Here is a 21,846-nt window from a genome sequence, read left to right on the forward strand (position 1 = left end):
CCATAATTCTGATATGAAGACATCAGCAACCTTCACTGTAAACTGTAAAATGATAAGTACAGCCAAAATAATCTGTACAAATTTCTTCAGTTTAAAAAAAATCAAGGAGACCTAAAAAAAATTTACAGACAGGTCAAAAAAGTGTCCTATTTTTCTGGAATTTCTGGACAGTTGGCGACCCTGCTCCCAGGGATCAGGAAGTTATCAGCTAACTTACACATTTAAGAATCCTCTTGTGAACCTCACCTCACTGGACTTATCCTATTAAATGTAAGAAGCAGCACTGCCACCCAGCGGCCTGCATGGCTCACTGCATGACTCCACATCTGTACACTCTATGGACATCACATGGTCTATGTGCAACTTTTGCCAGTAACAAAGATGGCTGCTAAACCAGTGACATAAAAATTCTGCGTCCGGTCTCTTTGATCTACCTCACGACGACAGTCGTCTGTACCCACGTGGTACACTCCATCTGGGCCTTTTCGATGATCGACTAGATAGGCGATCCTCCCCAGGGCTGCACACCGAGCGTCCAAGATACCGCTGTAAACACAAAGCTGCGGCCGATCCCCTGGCAGGCTGAGGCTTACAGGAGCTGCAGTCACGTGTCACACACCCCTCACAGACGTGCGCGGTCCCGTGATTTGACCGGGTGAGCAGGTTAACCCTTGCAGGTCTGCACAGAGCAGCCACATATCCAGTAGTGCAGGCTGCATGGTGCTGAGGGTGGGCGGTGTGTATAATGTGTTATCAGCACTAATGCATGCCCCATGTGCTTGCTATAGGAGGACTATGGAAGGACATGTGTGGTGTTAGCTGCAGTGTGTTATACCCTGTGATATCTGGGAGTAATGTGCTCTCTGTGGTTTATTATCTCTAGTACATTACCTTGCACCAATATGTCCGGGGTGAAAAGAACCATGGAGGACAAGGATCCGGACTATGAGGACGTAGCGGTGGTACGGCAGAACAAGCGGCACAAGGCAATAGAGACCTCCGGTATGTGACACACACATTTATTAAATGCATTACACTTTAGAGGATGTGAGAGCGCCCCCGTCAGGCCTGTCACAGAACGTGTATTTCGCAGCAGCTTTCTAATAACTGTGCTGTTCCTCTGTGATTAGGGATGAGCGAACGGTAAAGTTCAGGGTCCCTACTGAACACCTAGTGTCCGTGACCGACTGCTCCAGGAAGTCCGTGTTACTATTTGGGTTCGGCAGCCCGAACATCGGGTGTTTCCTGCCCTGTCATCTGTGTGACAGCGTGAGCAACACAGGCTCTGATCATGTAGATGACAGTGTGAGCCAGCAGATTTTATCACCGGTCATAGGCGTCGGCTGATGAGCATACTACTCTTTATCATCCTGCTCTCGCTCATAGCAGCAAGAGCAGGTGTATGGTGATGGGAGTATTCATCAGCCGGCACCTGTGCATTAAATAAATGAAAGCAAAAGATGAGTGGTCCCTCTATTTTTGACAACCAGCGCAGGGAAAACCGACAGCTGCAGCCCTCAGCTTTATCATGCCTGGTTATCAAGAACAGAGGGGTCTCATGCTGTTTTTTTCTAAAATTATTTAAATAAATCATTTAAAAAAATGACTTAGGATTCATCCCATTTTTGACAACCAGCCAAGCTACAGCTGAGGGCTGGTATTCTAAGATGGGGAAGTGGCCACGTTTATTGGCCCTCCCTAATCTAAAAATAGCAGCCCACAGATAGCGGGTCGGCACTCCATTAGCGTGGGGCTTGTGGAGAGAGTATGCAGAAGTAAGAAAATCCCGGCAGTCACATGTTGAGTAAGTAGTTGCTGTTTATTCAAGTGCAGATTCCATTCGGACTTTTCAGCCTGTCCCAGGCTTTTTTCAACAATCTTGATTTGGAATTTTGGAATGGAATTTGCACTTGAGCAATTAGTTGCTGTTTATCTCACACGGGACTGCTGGGATTTACTTCCTTCTAAAAATAGCAGCCCGCTGCCACCCCAGAAAAGGCGCATCTATTAGATGCAAATATTCTGGCGCTTTGCCCGGCTCTTCCCACTTGCCGTGGTGCAGTGGCAAGTGGGGTAATACATGTGGGGTTGATATCAGCTGTTTTATGGTCACTGACATCAAGCTGAGGGGTTAGTAATGGAGAGGCGTCTATATGACACCCACATTACTAACTCCTTAGTTACATTGTAAAAAAATACACAGCTCAAATAAAGTCCTTTTAATTGAAATAAAAACACTGACACCTTTTTATTTTAAATAAAAAGCAAAGTTATATTCTCCTTTCCGCTGATAATCAATTCATGCTCATGTCCCTTCTAAAAGCCAAAAAATAATAAACGACCATATTCCTCACCTGTCCAACGAGAAGATAATCCATATCTGTCCCACGACGATCCTGATGATTTGGATAGCGGTCCGCTATCAACGCCAACTGGCTCACAGTGAGACAGTAGCGTAATCACGCAGCGAGCAGTGCCGTAAGTGAGGTGACTGGGGTTCATCAGCTATAAACTCCTGTGACCTTTCTCACGGCAGCTCAGTGCTACACGCTGCAGGAGCGTGATTACGCTCATGTCTCAGAAATAACCCCCCCCTCTTTTACCCATTTAATCACAAAAAGTGCTTTCTGACTGTGGCTTTAAGCCACCATACCCCAGCGCAGACATACCTCTTACCATCTTCAGTCTGTTTAAGTGTCATCCCCAATGAATATTGACTACGCCTCTTCCACTTTAACATCACAGCATTTATCTGATTATTATCCACATTATCCACTAGCTGTTGATCCACGGACTGTAAATAAATTTACCTTGTTTTGCAACATATTCTTTTGAGTGCCGATTTTCATTACTACTTCAGGTAACCTTTCAGGTCTCCCGGCAGCTGTGAGGCCCAGAATCCTTATGGGAAACTTTGAGGGACATTTTAAGGTTACTGGAGTTTCCAGCTGCTGGAATACCCAGAGGCTGTGAACTAAGGCTACCTTGGGTGTGTATATTACTGGACTGGAAGTAGCAGGCCTCAGTCTCTGTGAGGGCAATGTTGAATTTTTTATGTTGTTCATTTACTTCCTACTTTACCATGATTGCTATGGGCAATGTTTGCAGGGCAATTGTCCTATTCTTACCCCCATTTAGCTTTCTTTTGCAGCCCCCTAAACCTGACTATGACCATTTTAACCCCTTTCCGACGTGGTACATAATAGTATGCACCACGTCTGAATCCCCGGTTCAACATGGGCTCCGGCGGTGAGCCTGCACTGAATCGGGCACATGTCAGCTGTTTTACACAGCTGACATGTGCCCGCAACAGCCACTGGTCGAACCGCGATCCACCCGCGGTTGTTAACCAGTTAAATGCCGCTGTCAATCTCTGACATTAGCCCCGCCCACCGGTGACCCCTTCACAACATGGGTTGTGGTTGTCATGTCCAATGATCGGCGCTCATAGCAAGTGAGCACATCTGCTGCATACAGGCGATCTGCTCATCACTTGTATGCATGCAAAAAATGGAAAAAAAAGAAAAGTTTTTTTTAAAAATATAAAAGTTTGTCACCCCCTTTTCGCCCCATTCAAAAGAAAACAATAAAAATAAGCCACATACACATATATGGTATTGCTGAGTTCAGAATCGCCTGATCTATCAATATAAAAAAGAGAATTAATCCGATCAGTAAACGGCGTAACGAGAAAAAAATTCTAAACGCCAGAATTATGTGTTTTTGGTCGCCGCAACATTATAATAAAATGCAATAACGGGCGATCAAAACATCAGATCTACACCAAAATGGTATCAATATAAACGTCAGCTCAATACGCAAAAAATAAGCCCTCACCCGGCCCCAGATCCCGAAAAATGGAGACACTACAGGTTTGGAAAAAATTTTTCGCCACTTAATTAAAAAAGAACCTATACATGTTTGATATTTATGAACTCGTAATGACCTGGAGAATCATAATGGCAGTATTACACTTTTTTTGCAATTTCACCGCACTTGGAATTTTTTTCCCGTTTTCTAGTACACAATATGGTAAAACCAGTGATGTCGTTCAAAAGTACAACTCGTCCCGCAAAAAATAAGCCCTCACATGGCCATATTGACCAAAAAATAAAAAAAGTTATGGCTCTGGGAACAAGGGGAGCAAATAACAGAAACGAAAATGGCCCGGGGGTAAAGGGGTTAAAGCACCGAAGTTCGGGTCCCCACTTGTATTCGGGCCGGGGTCAAGTTCACACCCGAACCGAACATTTTACTGTATGTTCGCCAACCCTGCGAACCCAAATATCCACGGGTTCGCTCAATCTCTATCTGTGATTCTTCATGGATTCTTCAAATGTCTGAATATATTGAAAGCTGGGTGATACCAGTTGGGGCTGTGCCTCTGTACAACGATGGCCTGGTCCAATCAGTGCCGACTGTACAGGGACCTGCCTATGTATCAGTGAGATACACCCATTTGTCGATTTATTGCTACATTGTGTGAAGTGTCCGCTGATTAGCTGCAGGGCTCTCGTGACATTAGAATGCCAACGCTGGAGGTTGAGTACAGTCTGTTTATATTTTACATGAAGAAACATCCACCACACTCTCAAGAAGATCTGTTGCCAAGTGATTTTTTTTCAGTGATGTATACAGTAATGGCCAAAAGTATTGGCACCATTGGAATTGTTCCAGAAGATGAAGTATTTCTCTCAGAAAATTATTGCAATTACACATGTTTTGTTATACACATGTTTATTTCCTTTGTGTGTATTGGAACAAAAGGTTGCATTGCAACCTTTCATCAATTTTTCTTTGCCGTCCACGTCCAGGGAGATTAACTACAGTGCCATGGGTTGTAAACTTCTTGATTGTGCTGCGCACCGTGGACAAAGGAACATCAAGATCTCTGGAGATGGACTTGTAACCTTGAGATTTTTGATATTGTTCAGCAATTTTGGTTCTCAAATCCTCAGGCAGTTCTCATCTTTCTGTTCTCCATGCTTAGTGTGGCACACACAGACACACAATGCAAAGATTGAGTCCACTTTTCCCCTTTTTATCTGGTTTCAGGTGTAATTTTCTTATTATCCATACCTGTTACTTGTCACAGGTGAGTTTGAATGAGCATCAGGTGCTTGAAGCAAAGTTGTTTACCCACAATTTTGGAAAGGAGCCAACAATTGCGTCTGACCCATTTTTGGGGTTTTGTGAAATTATGTCCAATTTGCCGTTTTTTTTTTTTTTGTGCTGTTCCAATACACACAAAGGAAATAAACATGTGTAATTAAAATGGTTTTCTGGGAGAAATACTTCATTTTTTTGGAACAATTTCAAGGTTGCCAACACTTTCAGCCATGACTCTGTATATACAGTAGGATAGAGTGAGTTAGGTGAAACGAAAAGCGACACCGTTAAATTGGACGTCTCGACCCTTCCCGGGCCTTTGTTAGGGGTCGCTGAGTCTCTAACATAAAGTAATACTATATAATACGGTGTATAATACATAGTGTACAAAATATATACAGAAAGAAAATGTCTCCATACATGAATACCAATTATTTGCAGAATATTCATAAGGCATGTATAGTATATAGGAGTAATGTGAAGACCATTCCTCTTTATTTATTTTACATGAGGCAATAAAGTAATTGAGAAAACCCTTATACCTGGCTACAGTTTGATTAAAAAAAAAGTCTCTGCTTCTGCCGGAGTCTGTAATTGTATACAGTGCTGACGTCACATTGGCAGCACTGCAGACAATCAGTGTGCTCAACGGCTTATGGCGTCAACTCGGGCAGAGCCATAGAGCTCATTTATTAGCTGCAGTTTTGAGGTGATGACATCAGCACTGAAACACCAGGTGCAGCGGCAGAGACTCAGTGCTGGACTGGGAAGGGTGAGTAAAGCACAGTTTGCCTGGGAGAGGTGTTTTCTGAAACCAGAAAACCCCTTTAAAAATTGTCTTTACAAGTTTGTGCTGTTACGGTCATAACTTCACATAGGGCCTGATTAAACAGCTTTTATGCCAGTATTCTGGCGTAAAAAGCTTTGAAAAGTTGCCGAATTTTGGCACAACTGGCGGCTGCACTGAAATTTTGCAATTTTGGCGTTCTCACTCCATTTTCGCTCAGCTCCAACAACTGGGCGGAGCCAGGACAGTACATGGGCATGGCGACCGCTGCTCGTTAAATTTATAACTAGTGGTGTTATTCGCTGTCCTGCAAATCTTACTCCAGCTGGGGCTGGAGTAGGATTTATGTGGAGATGTACGCCACTCGTCCAGTGCTGCTGAGTATGCCTCTTCATGAATCAGAAGCGTCTGACTCCTCATCAAGACACATGAACAATGCCGGTCTTGATGTTTTGGACTAAAAGTTTATGCTGAATTGCTGTGATGACTACCAAAAAATGGTCCTAGAGAGGGTGACTGGTAAACTGGCAACAAATTGTGGAGATGCATGCTGGGAGCTGATTCAGTCCACAGAAGCTCTATTGTAGAACCAATTGCCAATAAGTTAATGCTGGTGTCGGAACACGCTGAGCGTTCCCCAGATTTCAGTCCAGTTGAGTGGGATTTACTGCAAAAAATGTCCCATACATGGAGGCCGCCCCTTATGCATCTGCTGGTAATGTTTTGGTGCCTGATACTTCTGGACGGCTTTAGAGGTCTGGTTAGGTCATTACCTTGCTGATGGAGGCCTACACAGTATTAGACTGGAGTCACCCAGTCATATAAAAAATCGCTCCGATGTTGATCCAGAAAAGTAGGACGAGTGTCATTCGAGTACAATGCGATTTCTCACTTGGCATCTGTATGACATCCATATGCAATGCGTTTTTAATATCCTCTTTTACATACTGTAATTTAAAGCTAGTTTTCAAACTAATAAAGCAATAATATGTAAAGATATAAATAGAATATATAGATGTCCTGTAGACATATAATTTCACAAGCCTCCTACATATAATAAACTTGCACCCTTTAGTGTCTTTCATGTGGGTGTCTTTCATGAAGGGTGTTTCTCCTTATTAAACCTATTAAAAAAAAATAATGACATGAGGTCCTCCCTATTTTTGATAACCAGCTAAGATCAAGCAAACGGCTGTGGGCTTATTTCTTGGTTCTCCTCCTTGAGAAAGCCACGCAAAACGCGCGTCGGAGGCCTGTGTCGGGTCTTGCCCCTTCACCTGGTTCCATACTCGCCCTCTGCTCTGCTCCCCCCTTTAGTAAGATCAGTCATTGGCATCTCCACATTTGTTACTGGTTACTTGGCCTTTTATAAATTGATATATGCCTGTGTGATTCCTTTGATCTTTCTTGATTGATGCTATGGGTTTTCCCCCCTGATATTGTGCCTGGCTGCTATTTATTATACAGAAATACTCTTATAGGAATTATGATTTATTGCACTACTGGCACTTCATGCGTGCAGAGCAAAGGTGCTCTTTCACTAACTGTCCTATTTTTAATTAATCATTTTCTATGTGTATGTATTGATTTTAATAAAATTTTCTACATATTTTTTCCATCCTTAAACTCCCTGCTCTTTTTGTGTGTTTAAATTTAATGGAGTGATGCCTGATGAACCGAGGTGCCTGACTGTGGCACTCTAGGTTCATCCTTACGTTATGAGTTTTGTGTATATTATATTATCAGCCTGGGAAGATCTCTGGTTATTGAACCCTTCCCAGCCTAAAAATACAAGCCCGCAGCCACCCCAGATTTGGCGTATAACATTAGATGCACCAATTCTGGCGCCTGGTCTGGCTCTTCTCAATTGCCCTGGTGCGTTGGAAATTTAGTTTTTATAGTATCATTAAACTAATTTGACTTATACATTTGGAATATAGCTCGTGATGCTGCCATCTCAAAGATCGAGTCCATCGTTAACGAACAGTTTGCTGTTGAGTTGAAGAACAAGGAGAATGAGATTGAAATCATAGATCAGGTTTGTGGTGTACATCTTTGCCTTCTTTTCATTTTTTGACAAATTAAATAGACATTACTGTTTTAGTAAATGAAGGTTTAATTCTAAAAAAGAGCTTATTCTGAATTTTACTTTATACAGAATATTGTTATCAGCCATGTAATAGATGTCCCTGTGTATTCTGCATACAAAATAAAGAAGGGTAACATAACTGTTTATAAAGGGTTAATTGGCAAGAGGAGAACATAGCTGCTTAGAAAAGGTTTAACTTTTTAGAGGCGGACATAATTGCTCTTTCAACTATGTTTACCACAGACCGCTACAAAACACTGTTGGGGAAAGCTGCTTCTTCTCTCCTCCTTCTTCTTCTGATCCATAATACACAGGAATCCGTATTACAATGTTTCTTTTATTACTGCATCTAGCATGAAGAGCAGCATAGATCTTCTGTGTTTCTATGCTGCACACTCCCAGCTCCCCACCACCCCTGATGCAGTTGTATTTCCCTGCTCTGAGGCAGTAAGTCTAACACAGCTGTCAACTGTGAGACCTGGAGAGCCTGACTTCAGACTTTTTCTTAAAGGGCCGGAAAGAACTGACTTGTATTAATATATGCTTTAAAATTAAATGAACAGCATCCTATGTGCAAGTGCTAATCCAACCTGGAAGTTCCGTTAAAAACACAACTGGTCTGACTGATGTCTTTCTTTCATCATTATATTGTAGCCACTAATGTTGCTGTTTTCATAAGTCAGTGCAGTAACTCTATTGATATATATTCGGCTCAGTTATATTGTAGCACCTGCATGTGCTAAATGCAAAAAACTGGTGTCTTTATTGGCGCATGTAAACAGGTGCTGCCTAACAGTAATTTCTGGCAACTCAGATGATTGCTGAATAAAACATAAAATGATGGCCACTGGCCTATTTCACCATAACAGGGCCGCAGCTGACACTGCTGTCATAGATATGGTTTGTGGGTGTAGAAGTTTGACAAGTTCCATTTAAAAGGAATCTGTCCCCAGATTTTTTTTCTGCCCCATCTCGGAGCAGCATAATGTAAGGGCAGAGACCCTGATTCCAGTGATGTATCACTTGCTGGGCTGCGTGCCGTCATTTTGATAAAATCACTGTTTTATCTGCTGAAGATCTAGGAGTTCTCTGAATGCTGAACTCTGTATAACCCCACCCACACCACTGATTGGCAGCTTTCTGCCTATGCACAGTGTACACAGAGCTGCCAATCAGTGGTGGTGGCAGGGTTATACACAGCTCATGAATATGAAGGACTACATTGCAGCAGGTTTACTAGTCCTCTAGTGATAAAATCGCTGTTTTATCAGAATTACTTTATCAAAACTACAGCAAGCAGCCCAGTAAGTGACACATCCCTGGAATCAGTGTCTCTGTCTCTACATCGTGCTGCTGTCAGATTAGGTGACAAACCTTTTTAAAGTGAAGCAGTATTAGCTTATCCAGTTGCTCAGGAACATTCAGATATCTCACTTGAAAAAAATGGACAAATTTTGTTGATTTAGAGGTAGAATATGAGCTAGAACGGAGTTATAGTGCAGTACTCTTAGCCAAAAGTTTGTACTGATAGGAACAAGGTGTGAGACCCCCTATCTTGCATCATAGTGACAAGCCCTTAAGAAATATAACGCCCCAGTAATCACTTGGTTATGAAGGGCCAAGGAAAGCCATGTGTGGCTGTAAGGAATGGCTGAGCATGCAATGCAGGGACAGGTCTGGAGCCAGAGATTCCTCTCTGTGAGGTCCTGATGTCCTGAGTTTTTATTTTCTTGATTCTTTACAGGTTAATGATGTGATGACATTTAATCTTTATTCTTTCTCATTTTTTTTTCAAACAGCGGTTGACTGAAGCGCGACGTATGATGGATAAACTTCGTGCATACATTGTGGCCAATTACTATGCCTCGGCAGGGGTCAGCAAAGTACCAGAGGTACAAATTTCTTTCTGTGCCCTGTTACTCTTATCCTCCCATTATCCTGAATATTTGACGTATTTTTGATCCTATGGGTGTCGACTACCTTTAGGGTATGTGCACACGATGCAGAAATGCTCAGGATTTTTTCCTGAGCGTTTCTGCATCTCTCTGGCAGGAAAAAACGCATGCGGATTGTACATGCGGTTTCCTGCCAGGGACATGCGGAAATGAAGCGGTCTTCACTTTCCTTTCCGCATGCGGGTTGACAAGCGCTTCCCAAGCGATTTTAGCATCACTTGGAAAGTGCTTGTCAACTTCACACTATATAAATCCATGCAACCGGCATGGATTTATATAGTGTGTGAATGTCAAAAAATAAATCTATACTTTACCCTCTGATGGCCCCCGGTGTCCTGCTTCATCGGTCCCGGCTGCCGGCAGTGAAGACTTTAGGACCTTCCGACGTCAGCGTCACGTGACCCGTCACATGACTCTGACGTCAGCGAAGGTCCTTCATTCAACCGCGAAGTTCCCGGGAAGCCGGCAGGACGCAGCGCGGGCCGTCAGAAGGTGAGAATATATATATTTTTTATTTTATTCTTTTTTTTTTAATGGTACCTGGGTCTGGAAGAGAGTCCTCTCCTCCACACCCGGGTACCATCCGCACATTAGACCGCATGAAAAGCGCATCAACATATACAGTGATGCGGATTCCATGCGGTCTAATGCAAGTCAATGGCGGCAAAAGAGCAGCGTTTCCGCAAAATTAATTGACATGCTGCGGATTTTTGACCGCAGCGTTTACGCTGCGGAAAAATCCGCATCATGGGCACAGCACATGCGGATTTCCATTGGGGAACATTGCTGCCCTTCTACCATGCGTTTTTCATGCGTTTCCGCGGCGTTTACGCAACTGCAAAAACGCCGCGGAAACGCATGAAAAACGCATCGTGTGAACTCGGCCTTACTGAGGTCACAAATATGGGGACAAACTGTGTGTGAACACAGCCTTAGTGTTGGCTCTACAGTGTAGCAAGTGATGGCAGAGTTTCTACACTGTGAAATCTGCACTGGGGATGTGTCACCAGAAAATGACTCACTGATTAAATTACTGGCAGTTTTTTATGTTAAGCTTATTTTTAAAACATTTGATAGTTTTTTGTTTTTTTTCTTCAACTCTTATTTTCAGCCAAAAATGTAAAAAAAAAAAAAATCGGAAAATTAGCAATTTTCACACTGGCTACTAGGCTGTATACTAAACTCTCACTTCCTGTTCTATGCAGATAACTTTTCAGCAGTCTCATTATCATCACAGACAGGATTACAATGAAAGGTATCGCCTCTATATACAGTAGATAACAGAATTCACCATGTGTGATGGTCACAGCTCACCTCCTCCCCCTCCCTGGCTGTTATCTGATTACAGCATGTCTAGAAAGCTCCTGTAGAAGTCAATCTATTTCTGCCTCTATGTGGCTGCTCTGCAGAACAGGATATAGGAGTTTAGGCTTAGTAGCCAGTGTGAGAATAGAAAGATTTTTATATTTGTTTTCATAAAGATAGTGATATAGAAATATATATTTTTTAATTTTATTAAAAATTTTGGGAAAAAAAGACGCATTTACATATGGTAAAACTGTGATCCCTAAAGTTTAACCTTTTTCAATCAAATTAATCATTATTTGTTGGTAGCATATTACCCACAATGCCATTTGTTAATAGATAAGCATCTAGCTTTTTTTTTAAAAAATGCTGATCTATTATCTTCCATCATTACTTGCAGCAAGGTGCCCCACAGACTGACCACCCTAAGGGGATGTGTACACAACGTCTTTTTCAAGAGGAAAACACCTCAGGAAACTTTTGTTGTTTCCTGAGAACTTTTGCAATGTTTTTTTTTTGTTTGTTTTTTAATACATTCAACGATGAAGAAACCACCAGGCTATACAGACAGCTGCTTTTAGAGTAGAAAACGCCTGAAGAACGGTCAGGTCACTCTTTTAACCACTTGGCGTCTTTGGAAACCCAAAGCCGTTAAAAGACGCTAAGAAAAAAAACATGAACACCTAGTCCTTTTTTCATGGAAATGTTCATAGTCATCTATTCTATTGACAGTTTAGGTAGCTACTTTTCAGTTGGTTTTCAGAGCCGAGTCCTCTTAAAAAAGACATCTTGTGCACATACCTTAAGGTTCCTGCCAGGAACAAGCGTTTGTCACACGTTTTGCACATGCGGGTTGTCAAGCGTTTTCCAAGTGATTTTAGCATCACTTGGAAAAGTGCTTCACAACTTGGTTACAACCGGCATAGATTTTATATAGTGTGACCAAGTTAGTAAAAAAAAAAACAAAAAAAAAAAACATATACTCTCCTTCCGATGGCCCCCGGTCACCCTATCCAATGCGTCCGGTCTTCGCGGTGTTGTAAAAGGACCTTCCATGACGTCATTTAGTCATGTGACAGGTCATGCGACCGCTGATGTCAGCGGTCGCGTGACCCGTCACATGACTAAATGACGTCATGGCAGGTCCTTTTAGACCATCGCGAGCTGCCGGGGAGCCAGGACGTATCACTAAGGAGACCGGGGGCCGTCAGAAGGTGAGTATAATGTATTTTTTTATTTAAAATTCTTTTTTTTTTTTTTTTTTATACAGGTTCTATGGTACCCGGGTCTGGATGAGTCTCCTCTTCTCCAGACCCGGGTACCATCCGCACATAGAATCGCTTAATATCCGCATGTGCACATGTAGTCATGCGGATATTAAGCAATTCAATGCAAGTCAATGGCGGCGAAAATGCCACGATTACGCAAAATAATTGGTAGTGCTGCTTATTTTTCCGCAGTGATAATCCGCAGCGGAAATTTCCGCAGCATGTGCAGAGCACATGCGGATTATCATTGGGGAACATATCAGATCTTCTACCAAGCGTTTTTTAAGCGTTTCTGCAGCGGAATTGCCGGTGCGGAAACGCTTAAACGCATAGTGGGCACACAACCTTACTGTAAAGAACCCTTTTCTACGTAGATGTCTAAATCCCCTTTCCTTCACACAATACATTTTAATATAAAAGCAGAATTTCAACAATAGGTTCTTGTGACACTTTCTTCCAACCGCAATTTACAGCATTTCATAATCTATATGGGCAAAGTGCGGCCCATGGGCCACGTCCAGCACTCTGGCTGTTCCAATCTGGCCCTCGGACTGAAGTGGTACCATGCCTCCGCCCAGCGTCCCGTTATCACCGCTCTTTGCATCCTCTGGATTTTGGAGTGGTGAATTTGATGATGGAGGAAGGGGCTGCTGGCTTCTTCCACCATTCAGCGTGTGCGACTGAGACAGTAGACGTGATGACTTCACTACATCGCTGTACACGCAGCAAAGACAGACGTGCGTCATGGGAGCGAGTTTTTTTTTAAATGTTTGTGGGATGTGCGTCTGTACGTAAGATCTCTGTGTGGAGGCTCACACTGTATATTGGGGGTCTGTGGGGGATCATACTGTATATAGGAGGCTATGTGGAGGTCCATACTATATATAGGAAGGCTAGGTGGGGGCTCATACAGTATATAGGGGGCTGTGGGGGGCTCATAATGTATATAGGGGACTGTGAGGGGGGCTGAGTGATGGGTATAGGGGATGTCAGCATACTTAATTCTGCTCAGTATTAAGTGATAACTGTATATTAATATTAACTGTATCATATATTAATATTGAGCTTAATTAATTTAAGCCAATTGGTCCGTTTCTCCGCAACACTTAAGTCTCTCATGTGGCCCCTCGATAAAATTACCTGCCCATCCCTGATATAGAGGATTTATGTTCCTGCTTTTGTTACATCCTATTTCCTCTCCATATGTCTGCTGCCTTGTTGGCGCTCACGTTACAGTTGGGCTTTGTGTTTGGAGACATCCATTTATGATAGACATCACATTGCTGTAGTGGATGATTAAGGACCCAGGCTACACCAGGTGGGCCCGGCAGACCCTATTCACTTTTGAGGGAGTCCGTCATGTTCTGTAGACCTGTGCGTGACATGCAGTTCTAGTCTCTCATTCTAACATCAGAATCCGAGGCCGAGTCTTCTAGGAGAGACTCCAACTAAGGTGTGAATGTAGTCTTGGAGCCAAGCTTACTGTTCCCATGTCTGACACTGGGGTGTAGATAAACCATTGTCTGTTTCCAATGACAGCCAGTGCTATTTTGTTAGCATTTCTGTCTGTGACTGAAGAAATCAGCACCAGAAACCTTCCATTTTATAAAAAAAAGTGTTATTGTATCTTCTCACTTACATTTTTAATGTCACTTTGTGCTCCTCTTCATGTAGAAATAAATTCTGCTGCGTTGAAGCCCCAGCGATGCTTTAGTTACCACGCTGCTTCTTGTCTAAACAGGTTACGGCATCTTGTGATCCCACAATTTTGAACCATCCGTCTATAAAGAAGTTTTTGGAATCCCCCTCTCGGGCTTCTTCTCCTGCAAATCACCGCTCAGACACACCCTCCGCCAATAACTCCGAGACGGACTCCGTCTGTACCCACAGCGAGCCGGATAAAGACAGCACAGTCCTATCAAGAGCAACGCTTAAAGGGGCTCCTCCAGCCGACCGCCAGCTCGGGAAAGTACGTTTTATCAAGTTCTGTAATCAGGACCGTTCTCATTCTTCACACTGTGACTTGTGCAATCATTTCCTTTTTTCTGTAGGATTCTACCTCAACGGAAAACATGAACAGTAGATCGGTCGGGTTTTCAGGATCTGAAGACACTTCTCGACGTTTTGTGAAGAAAACTATAGTGGTCGGAAATGTCTCAAAGTACGTTTTCGTTACTGAAAGAATATGACTGCAGTTCGTGTGTGCCCACTGCAATGCACAGGTTTTTTATCATTAATGGCTACTAAAGGGGTTTTCCCTTGAGCAAAAGTTCATTTTAATCAATAGATCTTGGAATAATAATAATTTCTACATTTGGATGTGTTTAAATAAAATGTTCCTGTGCTGAGATAATCTTATAAATGTGCCCCTGTGTAATGGCTGTATCTGATCATACCACAGCTCCTGGGGAGAGGGGGGTATACAGACATTACAGCACGGGATCGCAAATAATTTTTTCTTTGAAGTAAAGCATGGTTTAAAAACAGGCAGGGAAATGTTTTACCTCACAAAAATAATCAGCTGTGATCCTCTGCTGTCATGTCAGTATACTCTTTTGCTTCCTCCCCTGCCCAGGAGATGTGGTATGATCAGACCATGTTCCTGCACGGTCAGACACAGCCATTACACAGTACACAGCAGGGGCACATTTATAAGATTATCTCAGCACAGGAACATTTTATTTAAACACATCCAATTGTGGAAGTTATTATTATTCCAAAATCTATTGATTCAAATTTAAGTTTTGTTCGGGGTAAAACCCCTTTAAAAATAACTCCACTTGCACTGCATTTTTTCATCTTTAGCAGCCACTTTTAATTACCTGCAAATCAGTGGGGGTCCAGGTATTGAGATTGCTGCGGATTGCTCAATAGACCCAGGAGACCGGAACGGGCACACAGAGCGGGGTACGGACTCAGTAGTAAGCATGGGCTTCTTGGCCTTTACTTCTATTGACTGCGTATGACGCTCAGTGTACCCCTGTCGCCGAGCTGCTCACTGTTTGGGGGTTTATTGAGCCATGAATCTCCGGATCTGGACGCTCACTGATCTGCAGGCAATTATAATGCCTGCCAAATATATATATTAAAAAAAAAAAACATTAAAGTTAACCCTTTCACTTTTGTGTTCACAACTTTGGCAAGCACCCTAAAAAAAGCATTAAAACCTGAATTTAAGATAAAATATATATCATATTCCCCTCAAACACACACATTTTCTGAAGTAGACATCTGGCACATTGTGATAAAAACATACGGCATTGACAGGTGGCCTTAATATGGGACGGGGAGGGATTGTATACACCAACCTCCCCCTACCTAGATGACACTCAGGTGAAATTATTCATTGGAAAGTGGGGAAATACCATAAAAAGCGTTCCTGAACTCACAATCCGGCCCCCCATAACTCCAATCCGCTATCCTCACTGAAAAGGTGTGATGATGTATCCTATGTGGATTTGGCCCACAGTGAATCCACTGCAAAATCCTCATGAATTATCATGCCAGTAGTAAAGTGGACCAATCCAGATTTTGCGCTTTGCAATGCACGTACCATGGCAAACCCTTATCTAAATTTGTATGTAACATGTCAAATGTGCCACCGATATGCCGCTTCCAAATACCGGCTATGCTCTCTATTCCAGGTGTAAGTTTCCACTCCTTCACAGACCCACAGGACTAGTATACACCAAATTGTCTCTATAAATCATGGGTCTTCAATGTCAGAATATATCCTGTATAGAGCAAGACTCAAAACAAATTATAAGTAATCATTTTAATATTTATTATTTCACAACATAATTATACAAAAACTATTAAAACTTTAAAAATTCTAAAGTAATGTGCATGATACAAAAACAGTATAAGGAGGCTTGCTGCAATACAGTCAAATACTAGTGTATACATGATTGATCTGAATAACTATGTAGAATCAACAATAGTGCAAAACAATTACATAACATGGCATGTATAAAGCAATTAAAGAGTCTGAGTAATCCTATTGCAGTGCAGCAATGCCAATAGCACACTTAAAGGGAATCTCTATGTAATCTGAGGACCGAGGTAGGGGCTGAGACACAGATTTCAGGGATGTGTCACTTATTAGGCTGTGTGCTGCTGTTTCCATACAATGAATGTTTTATCACCAGGACTTTATCATTGCCCAGACTGATGCTCATATGAGGCTTTGTCCATCCACGCCCCCTCCTCTGCTAAGCAGCTTACTGTCAATAGACAATGTACATTGAAAGCTGTGGTGTGAGCTGGGGCAACATTTTATGAGCTCTGGTTCATGCCACATCTGAAAACTCTGATTATGTCACAACTCCTGCACCCAGTAAACTAAACTGCAAATAGGGTCTTTTTTTTTACATTAGGCTGCTATCAGAAGAGATAACAAAACTTGCTGACAGATTCTATTTAAAGGGACTTTGTACACAGAGATCCTGGGGTGGGCGGGGTTAGCTGTGTGTGGGTGGGGTTAGCGTCCTTAGCTCTGCTTGATTCTAAATATAAAAGGTCTGATTGTGTGAGAACGGCTGCACCCAGTAATTTAAGTGATACATCGTTGGATTCAGCTTCTTTTTACCTACATCAGGTTGCACTCAGATGAGGTAGAAAAAACTGCTGACAGATTCCCTTTAAAGGATGGTTGCTATTGGCATTGCTGCATGGAATTGGGATTATTTGTTTTGTATTGTCATGCATGTGCACAGGTTATATAGTTATTCAGATCAATCATGTATACATTGGTATTGCAGAAAGCCTTTTTATTCTATTTTTGTATCATGCACATTACCTCTGAATTTTAGAGGTTTTAATAGTATTTGTATGATCATGTTGTGAAACCACAGAATCAGAATGTAAAACTTTTCATCTGTTTTCACACATTGCACCTACTCTGCATTTTTTTTTTCCTCAATTGCAGTAGATCTTGGAAAATTCCTCCAAAACGATCCCTTTTTCTCCAGCAATTGCGACAAAATAGCTTAAAATAATATGGCTAATGTGTGAATTCAGCCTTCATGCTTTTCCCTTAAGCGAGTGCTGTGCTTAGAATATGGAGTCCGGTATAATTTTATATTTAATCTTTCATATTATTAAAGGGAAATTTTCAAATAAAATAGAATAATAAACAATAAGAAAAGGGAAATTGTTACCGGGCCACACATGGAAATATCCATTATCATGTGCAACTGATTAACAAAGAAACTCTTGTAATATAGAAAACAAACATTAATTCTAATTTTCAGCAGAACATATAAATAACTGTATGTAAAGCCACAGGGTACCGACTAAGGACTCAGCAACCATATATGAACGTTGGCTCAAAATGAATATGTATCTAAGAAGATACGCGTATGTGCAAATAAAATAGCAGTTCTAGCTGAAAAAAGGACAGATATAAGTCCAGAGAGTAAGATATAGAGGTAAAGGAGAAGCGAGAGGGGAAGAAAAAAAGGTGAGGGGGTCGGAATGGGAGGCACGGGTGGTGGAGGGGTCGGAATGGGAGGCACGGGTGGTGGAGGGGTCGGAATGGGAGGCACGGGTGGTGGAGGGGTCGGAATGGGAGGCACAGGTGGTGGAGGGGTCGGAATGGGAGTTACGGGTGGTGAGGGTGGGAGCAGTCTGTCTATAACTGGTGTGCAGCGGTATACAGAATTTTTACTTTTGGTCTTATGATGAAAGTAGGGACCGGAAGTTGGGAGGATCTCTAAAGAGAATCCAGGGTTACCAAAGACTGAAAGATTCTGTATAATTTTATAGCTAATTTCTGGCCTTTAGAGTGATAATAAGAGCTAAGCTCTAGACCTAAGATCTAAACTGCAGGTAGAGGGATTACTGTTGCATATGGACTTTGTAGGGCCAAATAGTTTTCCTAATTTTGTAGGAGGAGAAATGTGTGGCCATTTCTAATGTTGCATTTCAACTTTTTTGTTAAATACTGGACCCGATTGGAGTTTATAATTGATGTACAAGATTAAAATTAATCTAATTTGTAAAATCTAAACATACACTGAAATCTGATGAAAGTATATACTAATAGTACACTGTGATTGCACTTGGATTATGTAAATACTTGTTATCTTAATCTTTTCCTTTTATTTTTAAGGTACATCCCTCCAGACAAGCGAGAAGAAAATGATCAGTCTACTCACAAGTGGATGATTTATGTTCGGGGCTGTAGAAAGGAACCCAGCATTGATCATTTTGTGAAGAAGGTTTGGTTCTTTCTGCACCCAAGCTACAAACCCAATGACCTTGTGGAAGTCAAGTGAGTTTTAAGACAAACGTTTCTTGAAATTTCAACTCTTAAAATTCAATATGAAATTAAAACATTTTCTTTTATACTATTGCAATTTTTCTGTAAAACTTTTTTTTTTTTTTTTTGTTTTTACTTTAGGGAGCCCCCTTTCCACTTAACACGCAGAGGATGGGGTGAATTTCCTGTTAGAGTCCAGATACATTTTAAAGACAACCAAAATAAGAGGATTGATATCATTCACAACCTGAAGGTATTTGGGTTTGGACATTCTGTGATCACTGGTTTTAGTCTGTTTGGAGTTTTCATATACAGTTGCCAGTGACATGTATACTGCATGGTACATGTTTGGGGGACCAATTGTATAAATAGTCACTGCGTTCATCTCCCCTTGTAGAGTCTTTGCTTTAGAGTCACAGGGGAAGGGTCCTCAGCAGCCACATCAGTCTAGAGCAGTGTTTCCCAAACCCCATCCTCACGGCCCCCCACAGATCATGTTTTCAGGATCTCCTTAGTATTGCACAAGTGAGAGAATTCCTGATGCCTTGATGATACTTCAATCACCTGTGTAATACTAAGGAGATCCTGAAAACATGACATGTGGGGGTCCGTGAGGATGGGGTTTGGAAAACACTGGTCTAGAGGTTAAATTATCATTAAATCTATTGAACACACTGATAGATTTAATGATAATTTATTTCTTTGCACCCTTATAGCAGATCTTTGTGGGACTCAGTCTCAGGACCTGTAATATGAAAGGTAGAAACACTAACAGTGAGCTACAGGCTGCACTCTTCTGTATACTAATTTTTTTTCTGCCTAAAATGTTAATGTTGTATTTATATATACAGCTACACCTCTATATACCAGTGCATTATGGTTTAAAGAGAAAAAAAAGCTGAAAAGTTAGAGCATATTCAGTTTCCCTGTAATTGTAAGTACCCCAACCGTACGGTCAACACTTTACTCATGGTGATCGGTAATTAATAGAAATAAAAATGGTACCATGTTTTTGTTTTTTTTCTACATTTAAATTATAATAGCAGTTTATATAAATACATAATACTTTTTATATGTTGGAAAATGGAGTCTTCAACTACAGCTCTCAAAGAACAAGATCTCAGGCAGTGATATTCACATAGGGAAGGTAAAAGAAAAATAATCCTTCTGGTCGTCTCAAGTACAGCACTAAAATTTCCATCAGTCAAAGGGTTAAATTGCAAACTTTGCAGCATTTTCTATGTGCCTAATATGAATAATCCGGTCTGTGTATAGTGCGTCTGTATACATAGGTGAGGTATGACAGAGCGGGCCGCAGACTGGGACAGACCCAGATGGCTTTTGTACGTTGTTCCCTTAGACACAATTAGATTGCTGAGCGAGTCGGACCCTCCTGTTTCTGTTTTGTTAGATATCAAAAATTCTGTTCAATACTTTTTCCAATTTACTTATCCGCACAGAAGTGAAGGGGGGAGGGTTAATGCTCCGTTGTTTTGATTTGGGAAGAGAACAAGTGAAAAGTAAGATTAAACTTTCACATGGCTGACCTAAACTTAATCAAATAAATTGTAATAAAACCATCTTTTCTTCCCTGCTACATACTAAATGTATTTCACTTTTTATATTGTTTTTTTCTTAGTTGGACAGAACATACACTGGCTTACAGACACTGGGCGCCGAAACGGTACGGTTTACTTTGTCATTCTGGACTTTCTAGTTGTCATACTCTGGTTTGCTTTCATGGGGTAGTTCGTTATTCTGGTGCTCATAAGTAGTTAATGCAGGCTGTGTTTTCCATTGGAATTTATTATTTGAGTTGATGTCATGTATTTTGAGATTTTTTATAATAAAAACTAAAGGTCCCGATTGGCGACCAGAACTACCTCCAATCAGCAACTTGTTTGCCAATCAGCGATCTTTAGTAGCCTGTTTACATAGGCAATCTTTGTTAGTAGCCTGTTTACCTAGGCAATCTTTGCTAGTGGCCTGTTTACCTAGGCAATCTTTGCTAGTGGCCTGTTTACCTAGGCAATCTTTGCTAGTGGCCTGTTTACCTAGGCAATCTTTGCTAGTAGCCTGTTTACCTAGGCAATCTTTGCTAGTAGCCTGTTTACCTAGGCAATCTTTGCTAGTAGCCTGTTTACCTAGGCAATCTTTGCTAGTAGCCTGTTTACCTAGGCAATCTTTGCTAGTAGCCTGTTTACCCAGGCAATCTTTGCTAGTAGCCTGTTTACCCAGGCAATCTTTGCTAGTAGCCTGTTTACCTAGGCAGTCCGTGGTTCAGATGTGCACTGAGCGATCAGAAATGGATCATTCGTGCCCTTCTACTGCCATGGCTTTTGGCAGCACAGTTGTTTACACAGGTCGATGTGCTGCCGAGAACAATATTCTTTCGTGCAGCACAAAAGATCATTTCACCCTACGAACGTGCATTTTGCACACTTGGATGATCTGCAGACTGTTTTGACTGCAAGATTGTGGTGAAATTAGCATTCTTATGAACACTGCTTTGCAGGAATCTTGCAGTGTAAATTAACCCTTTAGCATCATATACACATTAGACCAACGTTGGCCGAACCTGCCACTATAGACAGGTTCAGGAAACAGTCTAATGTATATGGCAGACTCTAACAGATTATTTTCAGGGGAGATGCGGATATGGCATGTCTGATTTCAGATTGCCAATCCTTTTGTTCTCCTTGAAATAAGTCTGGCAGCGGTTCCTTCATAGAGAATACAGGAGCGCTCGGCAGAGCAAGCCTTCTTCTGTATGGGAGAGCCGGGGGCGATGGCTGCCAGCTGAACGAGCAGCCGAACCATCGTGTATTGGGGGGCTTCAGTCTTCAGAAGTGTAACCATTTTTTCTGTACTGTTTGTCTGCAGGTTGTTGAAGTTGAACTCCTTAGACACTCATTTGGAGAAGATTACCTCTTTTCACAATCTTCTAATGAATCTAGTCAGTCTGAAGGATCTGTCCCTGGACCTTCCATCATTAAATCATCATCGCCACACAAAGGGAGTCTTCCTGTAGCAGAAAAAGGTAGATTTAAAGGGAATCTGTCACCAGGTAT

The 21,846-nt window shown here is 41.8% G+C and overlaps 1 protein-coding gene across 3 annotated transcripts in view; it reads left to right on the forward strand.

The window, feature by feature from the left end:
- Positions 1–454: 454 nt before the first annotated feature.
- The window catches only part of YEATS2 (YEATS domain containing 2), a 56,237-nt gene continuing 34,845 nt past the window's right edge, over positions 455–21,846 (forward strand). For 2 of the 3 annotated variants that reach the window (XM_073674480.1, XM_073674482.1), the window contains exons 1-10: positions 455–655; positions 884–1,002; positions 7,837–7,934; positions 9,785–9,877; positions 14,255–14,482; positions 14,565–14,674; positions 18,626–18,787; positions 18,917–19,028; positions 20,415–20,459; positions 21,659–21,815. In XM_073674480.1, coding sequence (XP_073530581.1) covers positions 903–1,002; positions 7,837–7,934; positions 9,785–9,877; positions 14,255–14,482; positions 14,565–14,674; positions 18,626–18,787; positions 18,917–19,028; positions 20,415–20,459; positions 21,659–21,815 — 1,105 coding nt within the window. In that variant the 5' untranslated portion in view covers positions 455–655; positions 884–902. Of the gene's footprint in view, positions 656–675; positions 737–883; positions 1,003–7,836; positions 7,935–9,784; positions 9,878–14,254; positions 14,483–14,564; positions 14,675–18,625; positions 18,788–18,916; positions 19,029–20,414; positions 20,460–21,658; positions 21,816–21,846 lie in introns of those variants that run through there. The other variant, XM_073674481.1, reaches the window with a different exon arrangement.

This window comes from Phyllobates terribilis, unplaced genomic scaffold, assembly GCF_046119375.1.
Source record: "Phyllobates terribilis strain yellow unplaced genomic scaffold, ASM4611937v1 Scaffold_3__8_contigs__length_932513732, whole genome shotgun sequence".
Taxonomy (NCBI): domain Eukaryota; kingdom Metazoa; phylum Chordata; class Amphibia; order Anura; family Dendrobatidae; genus Phyllobates; species Phyllobates terribilis.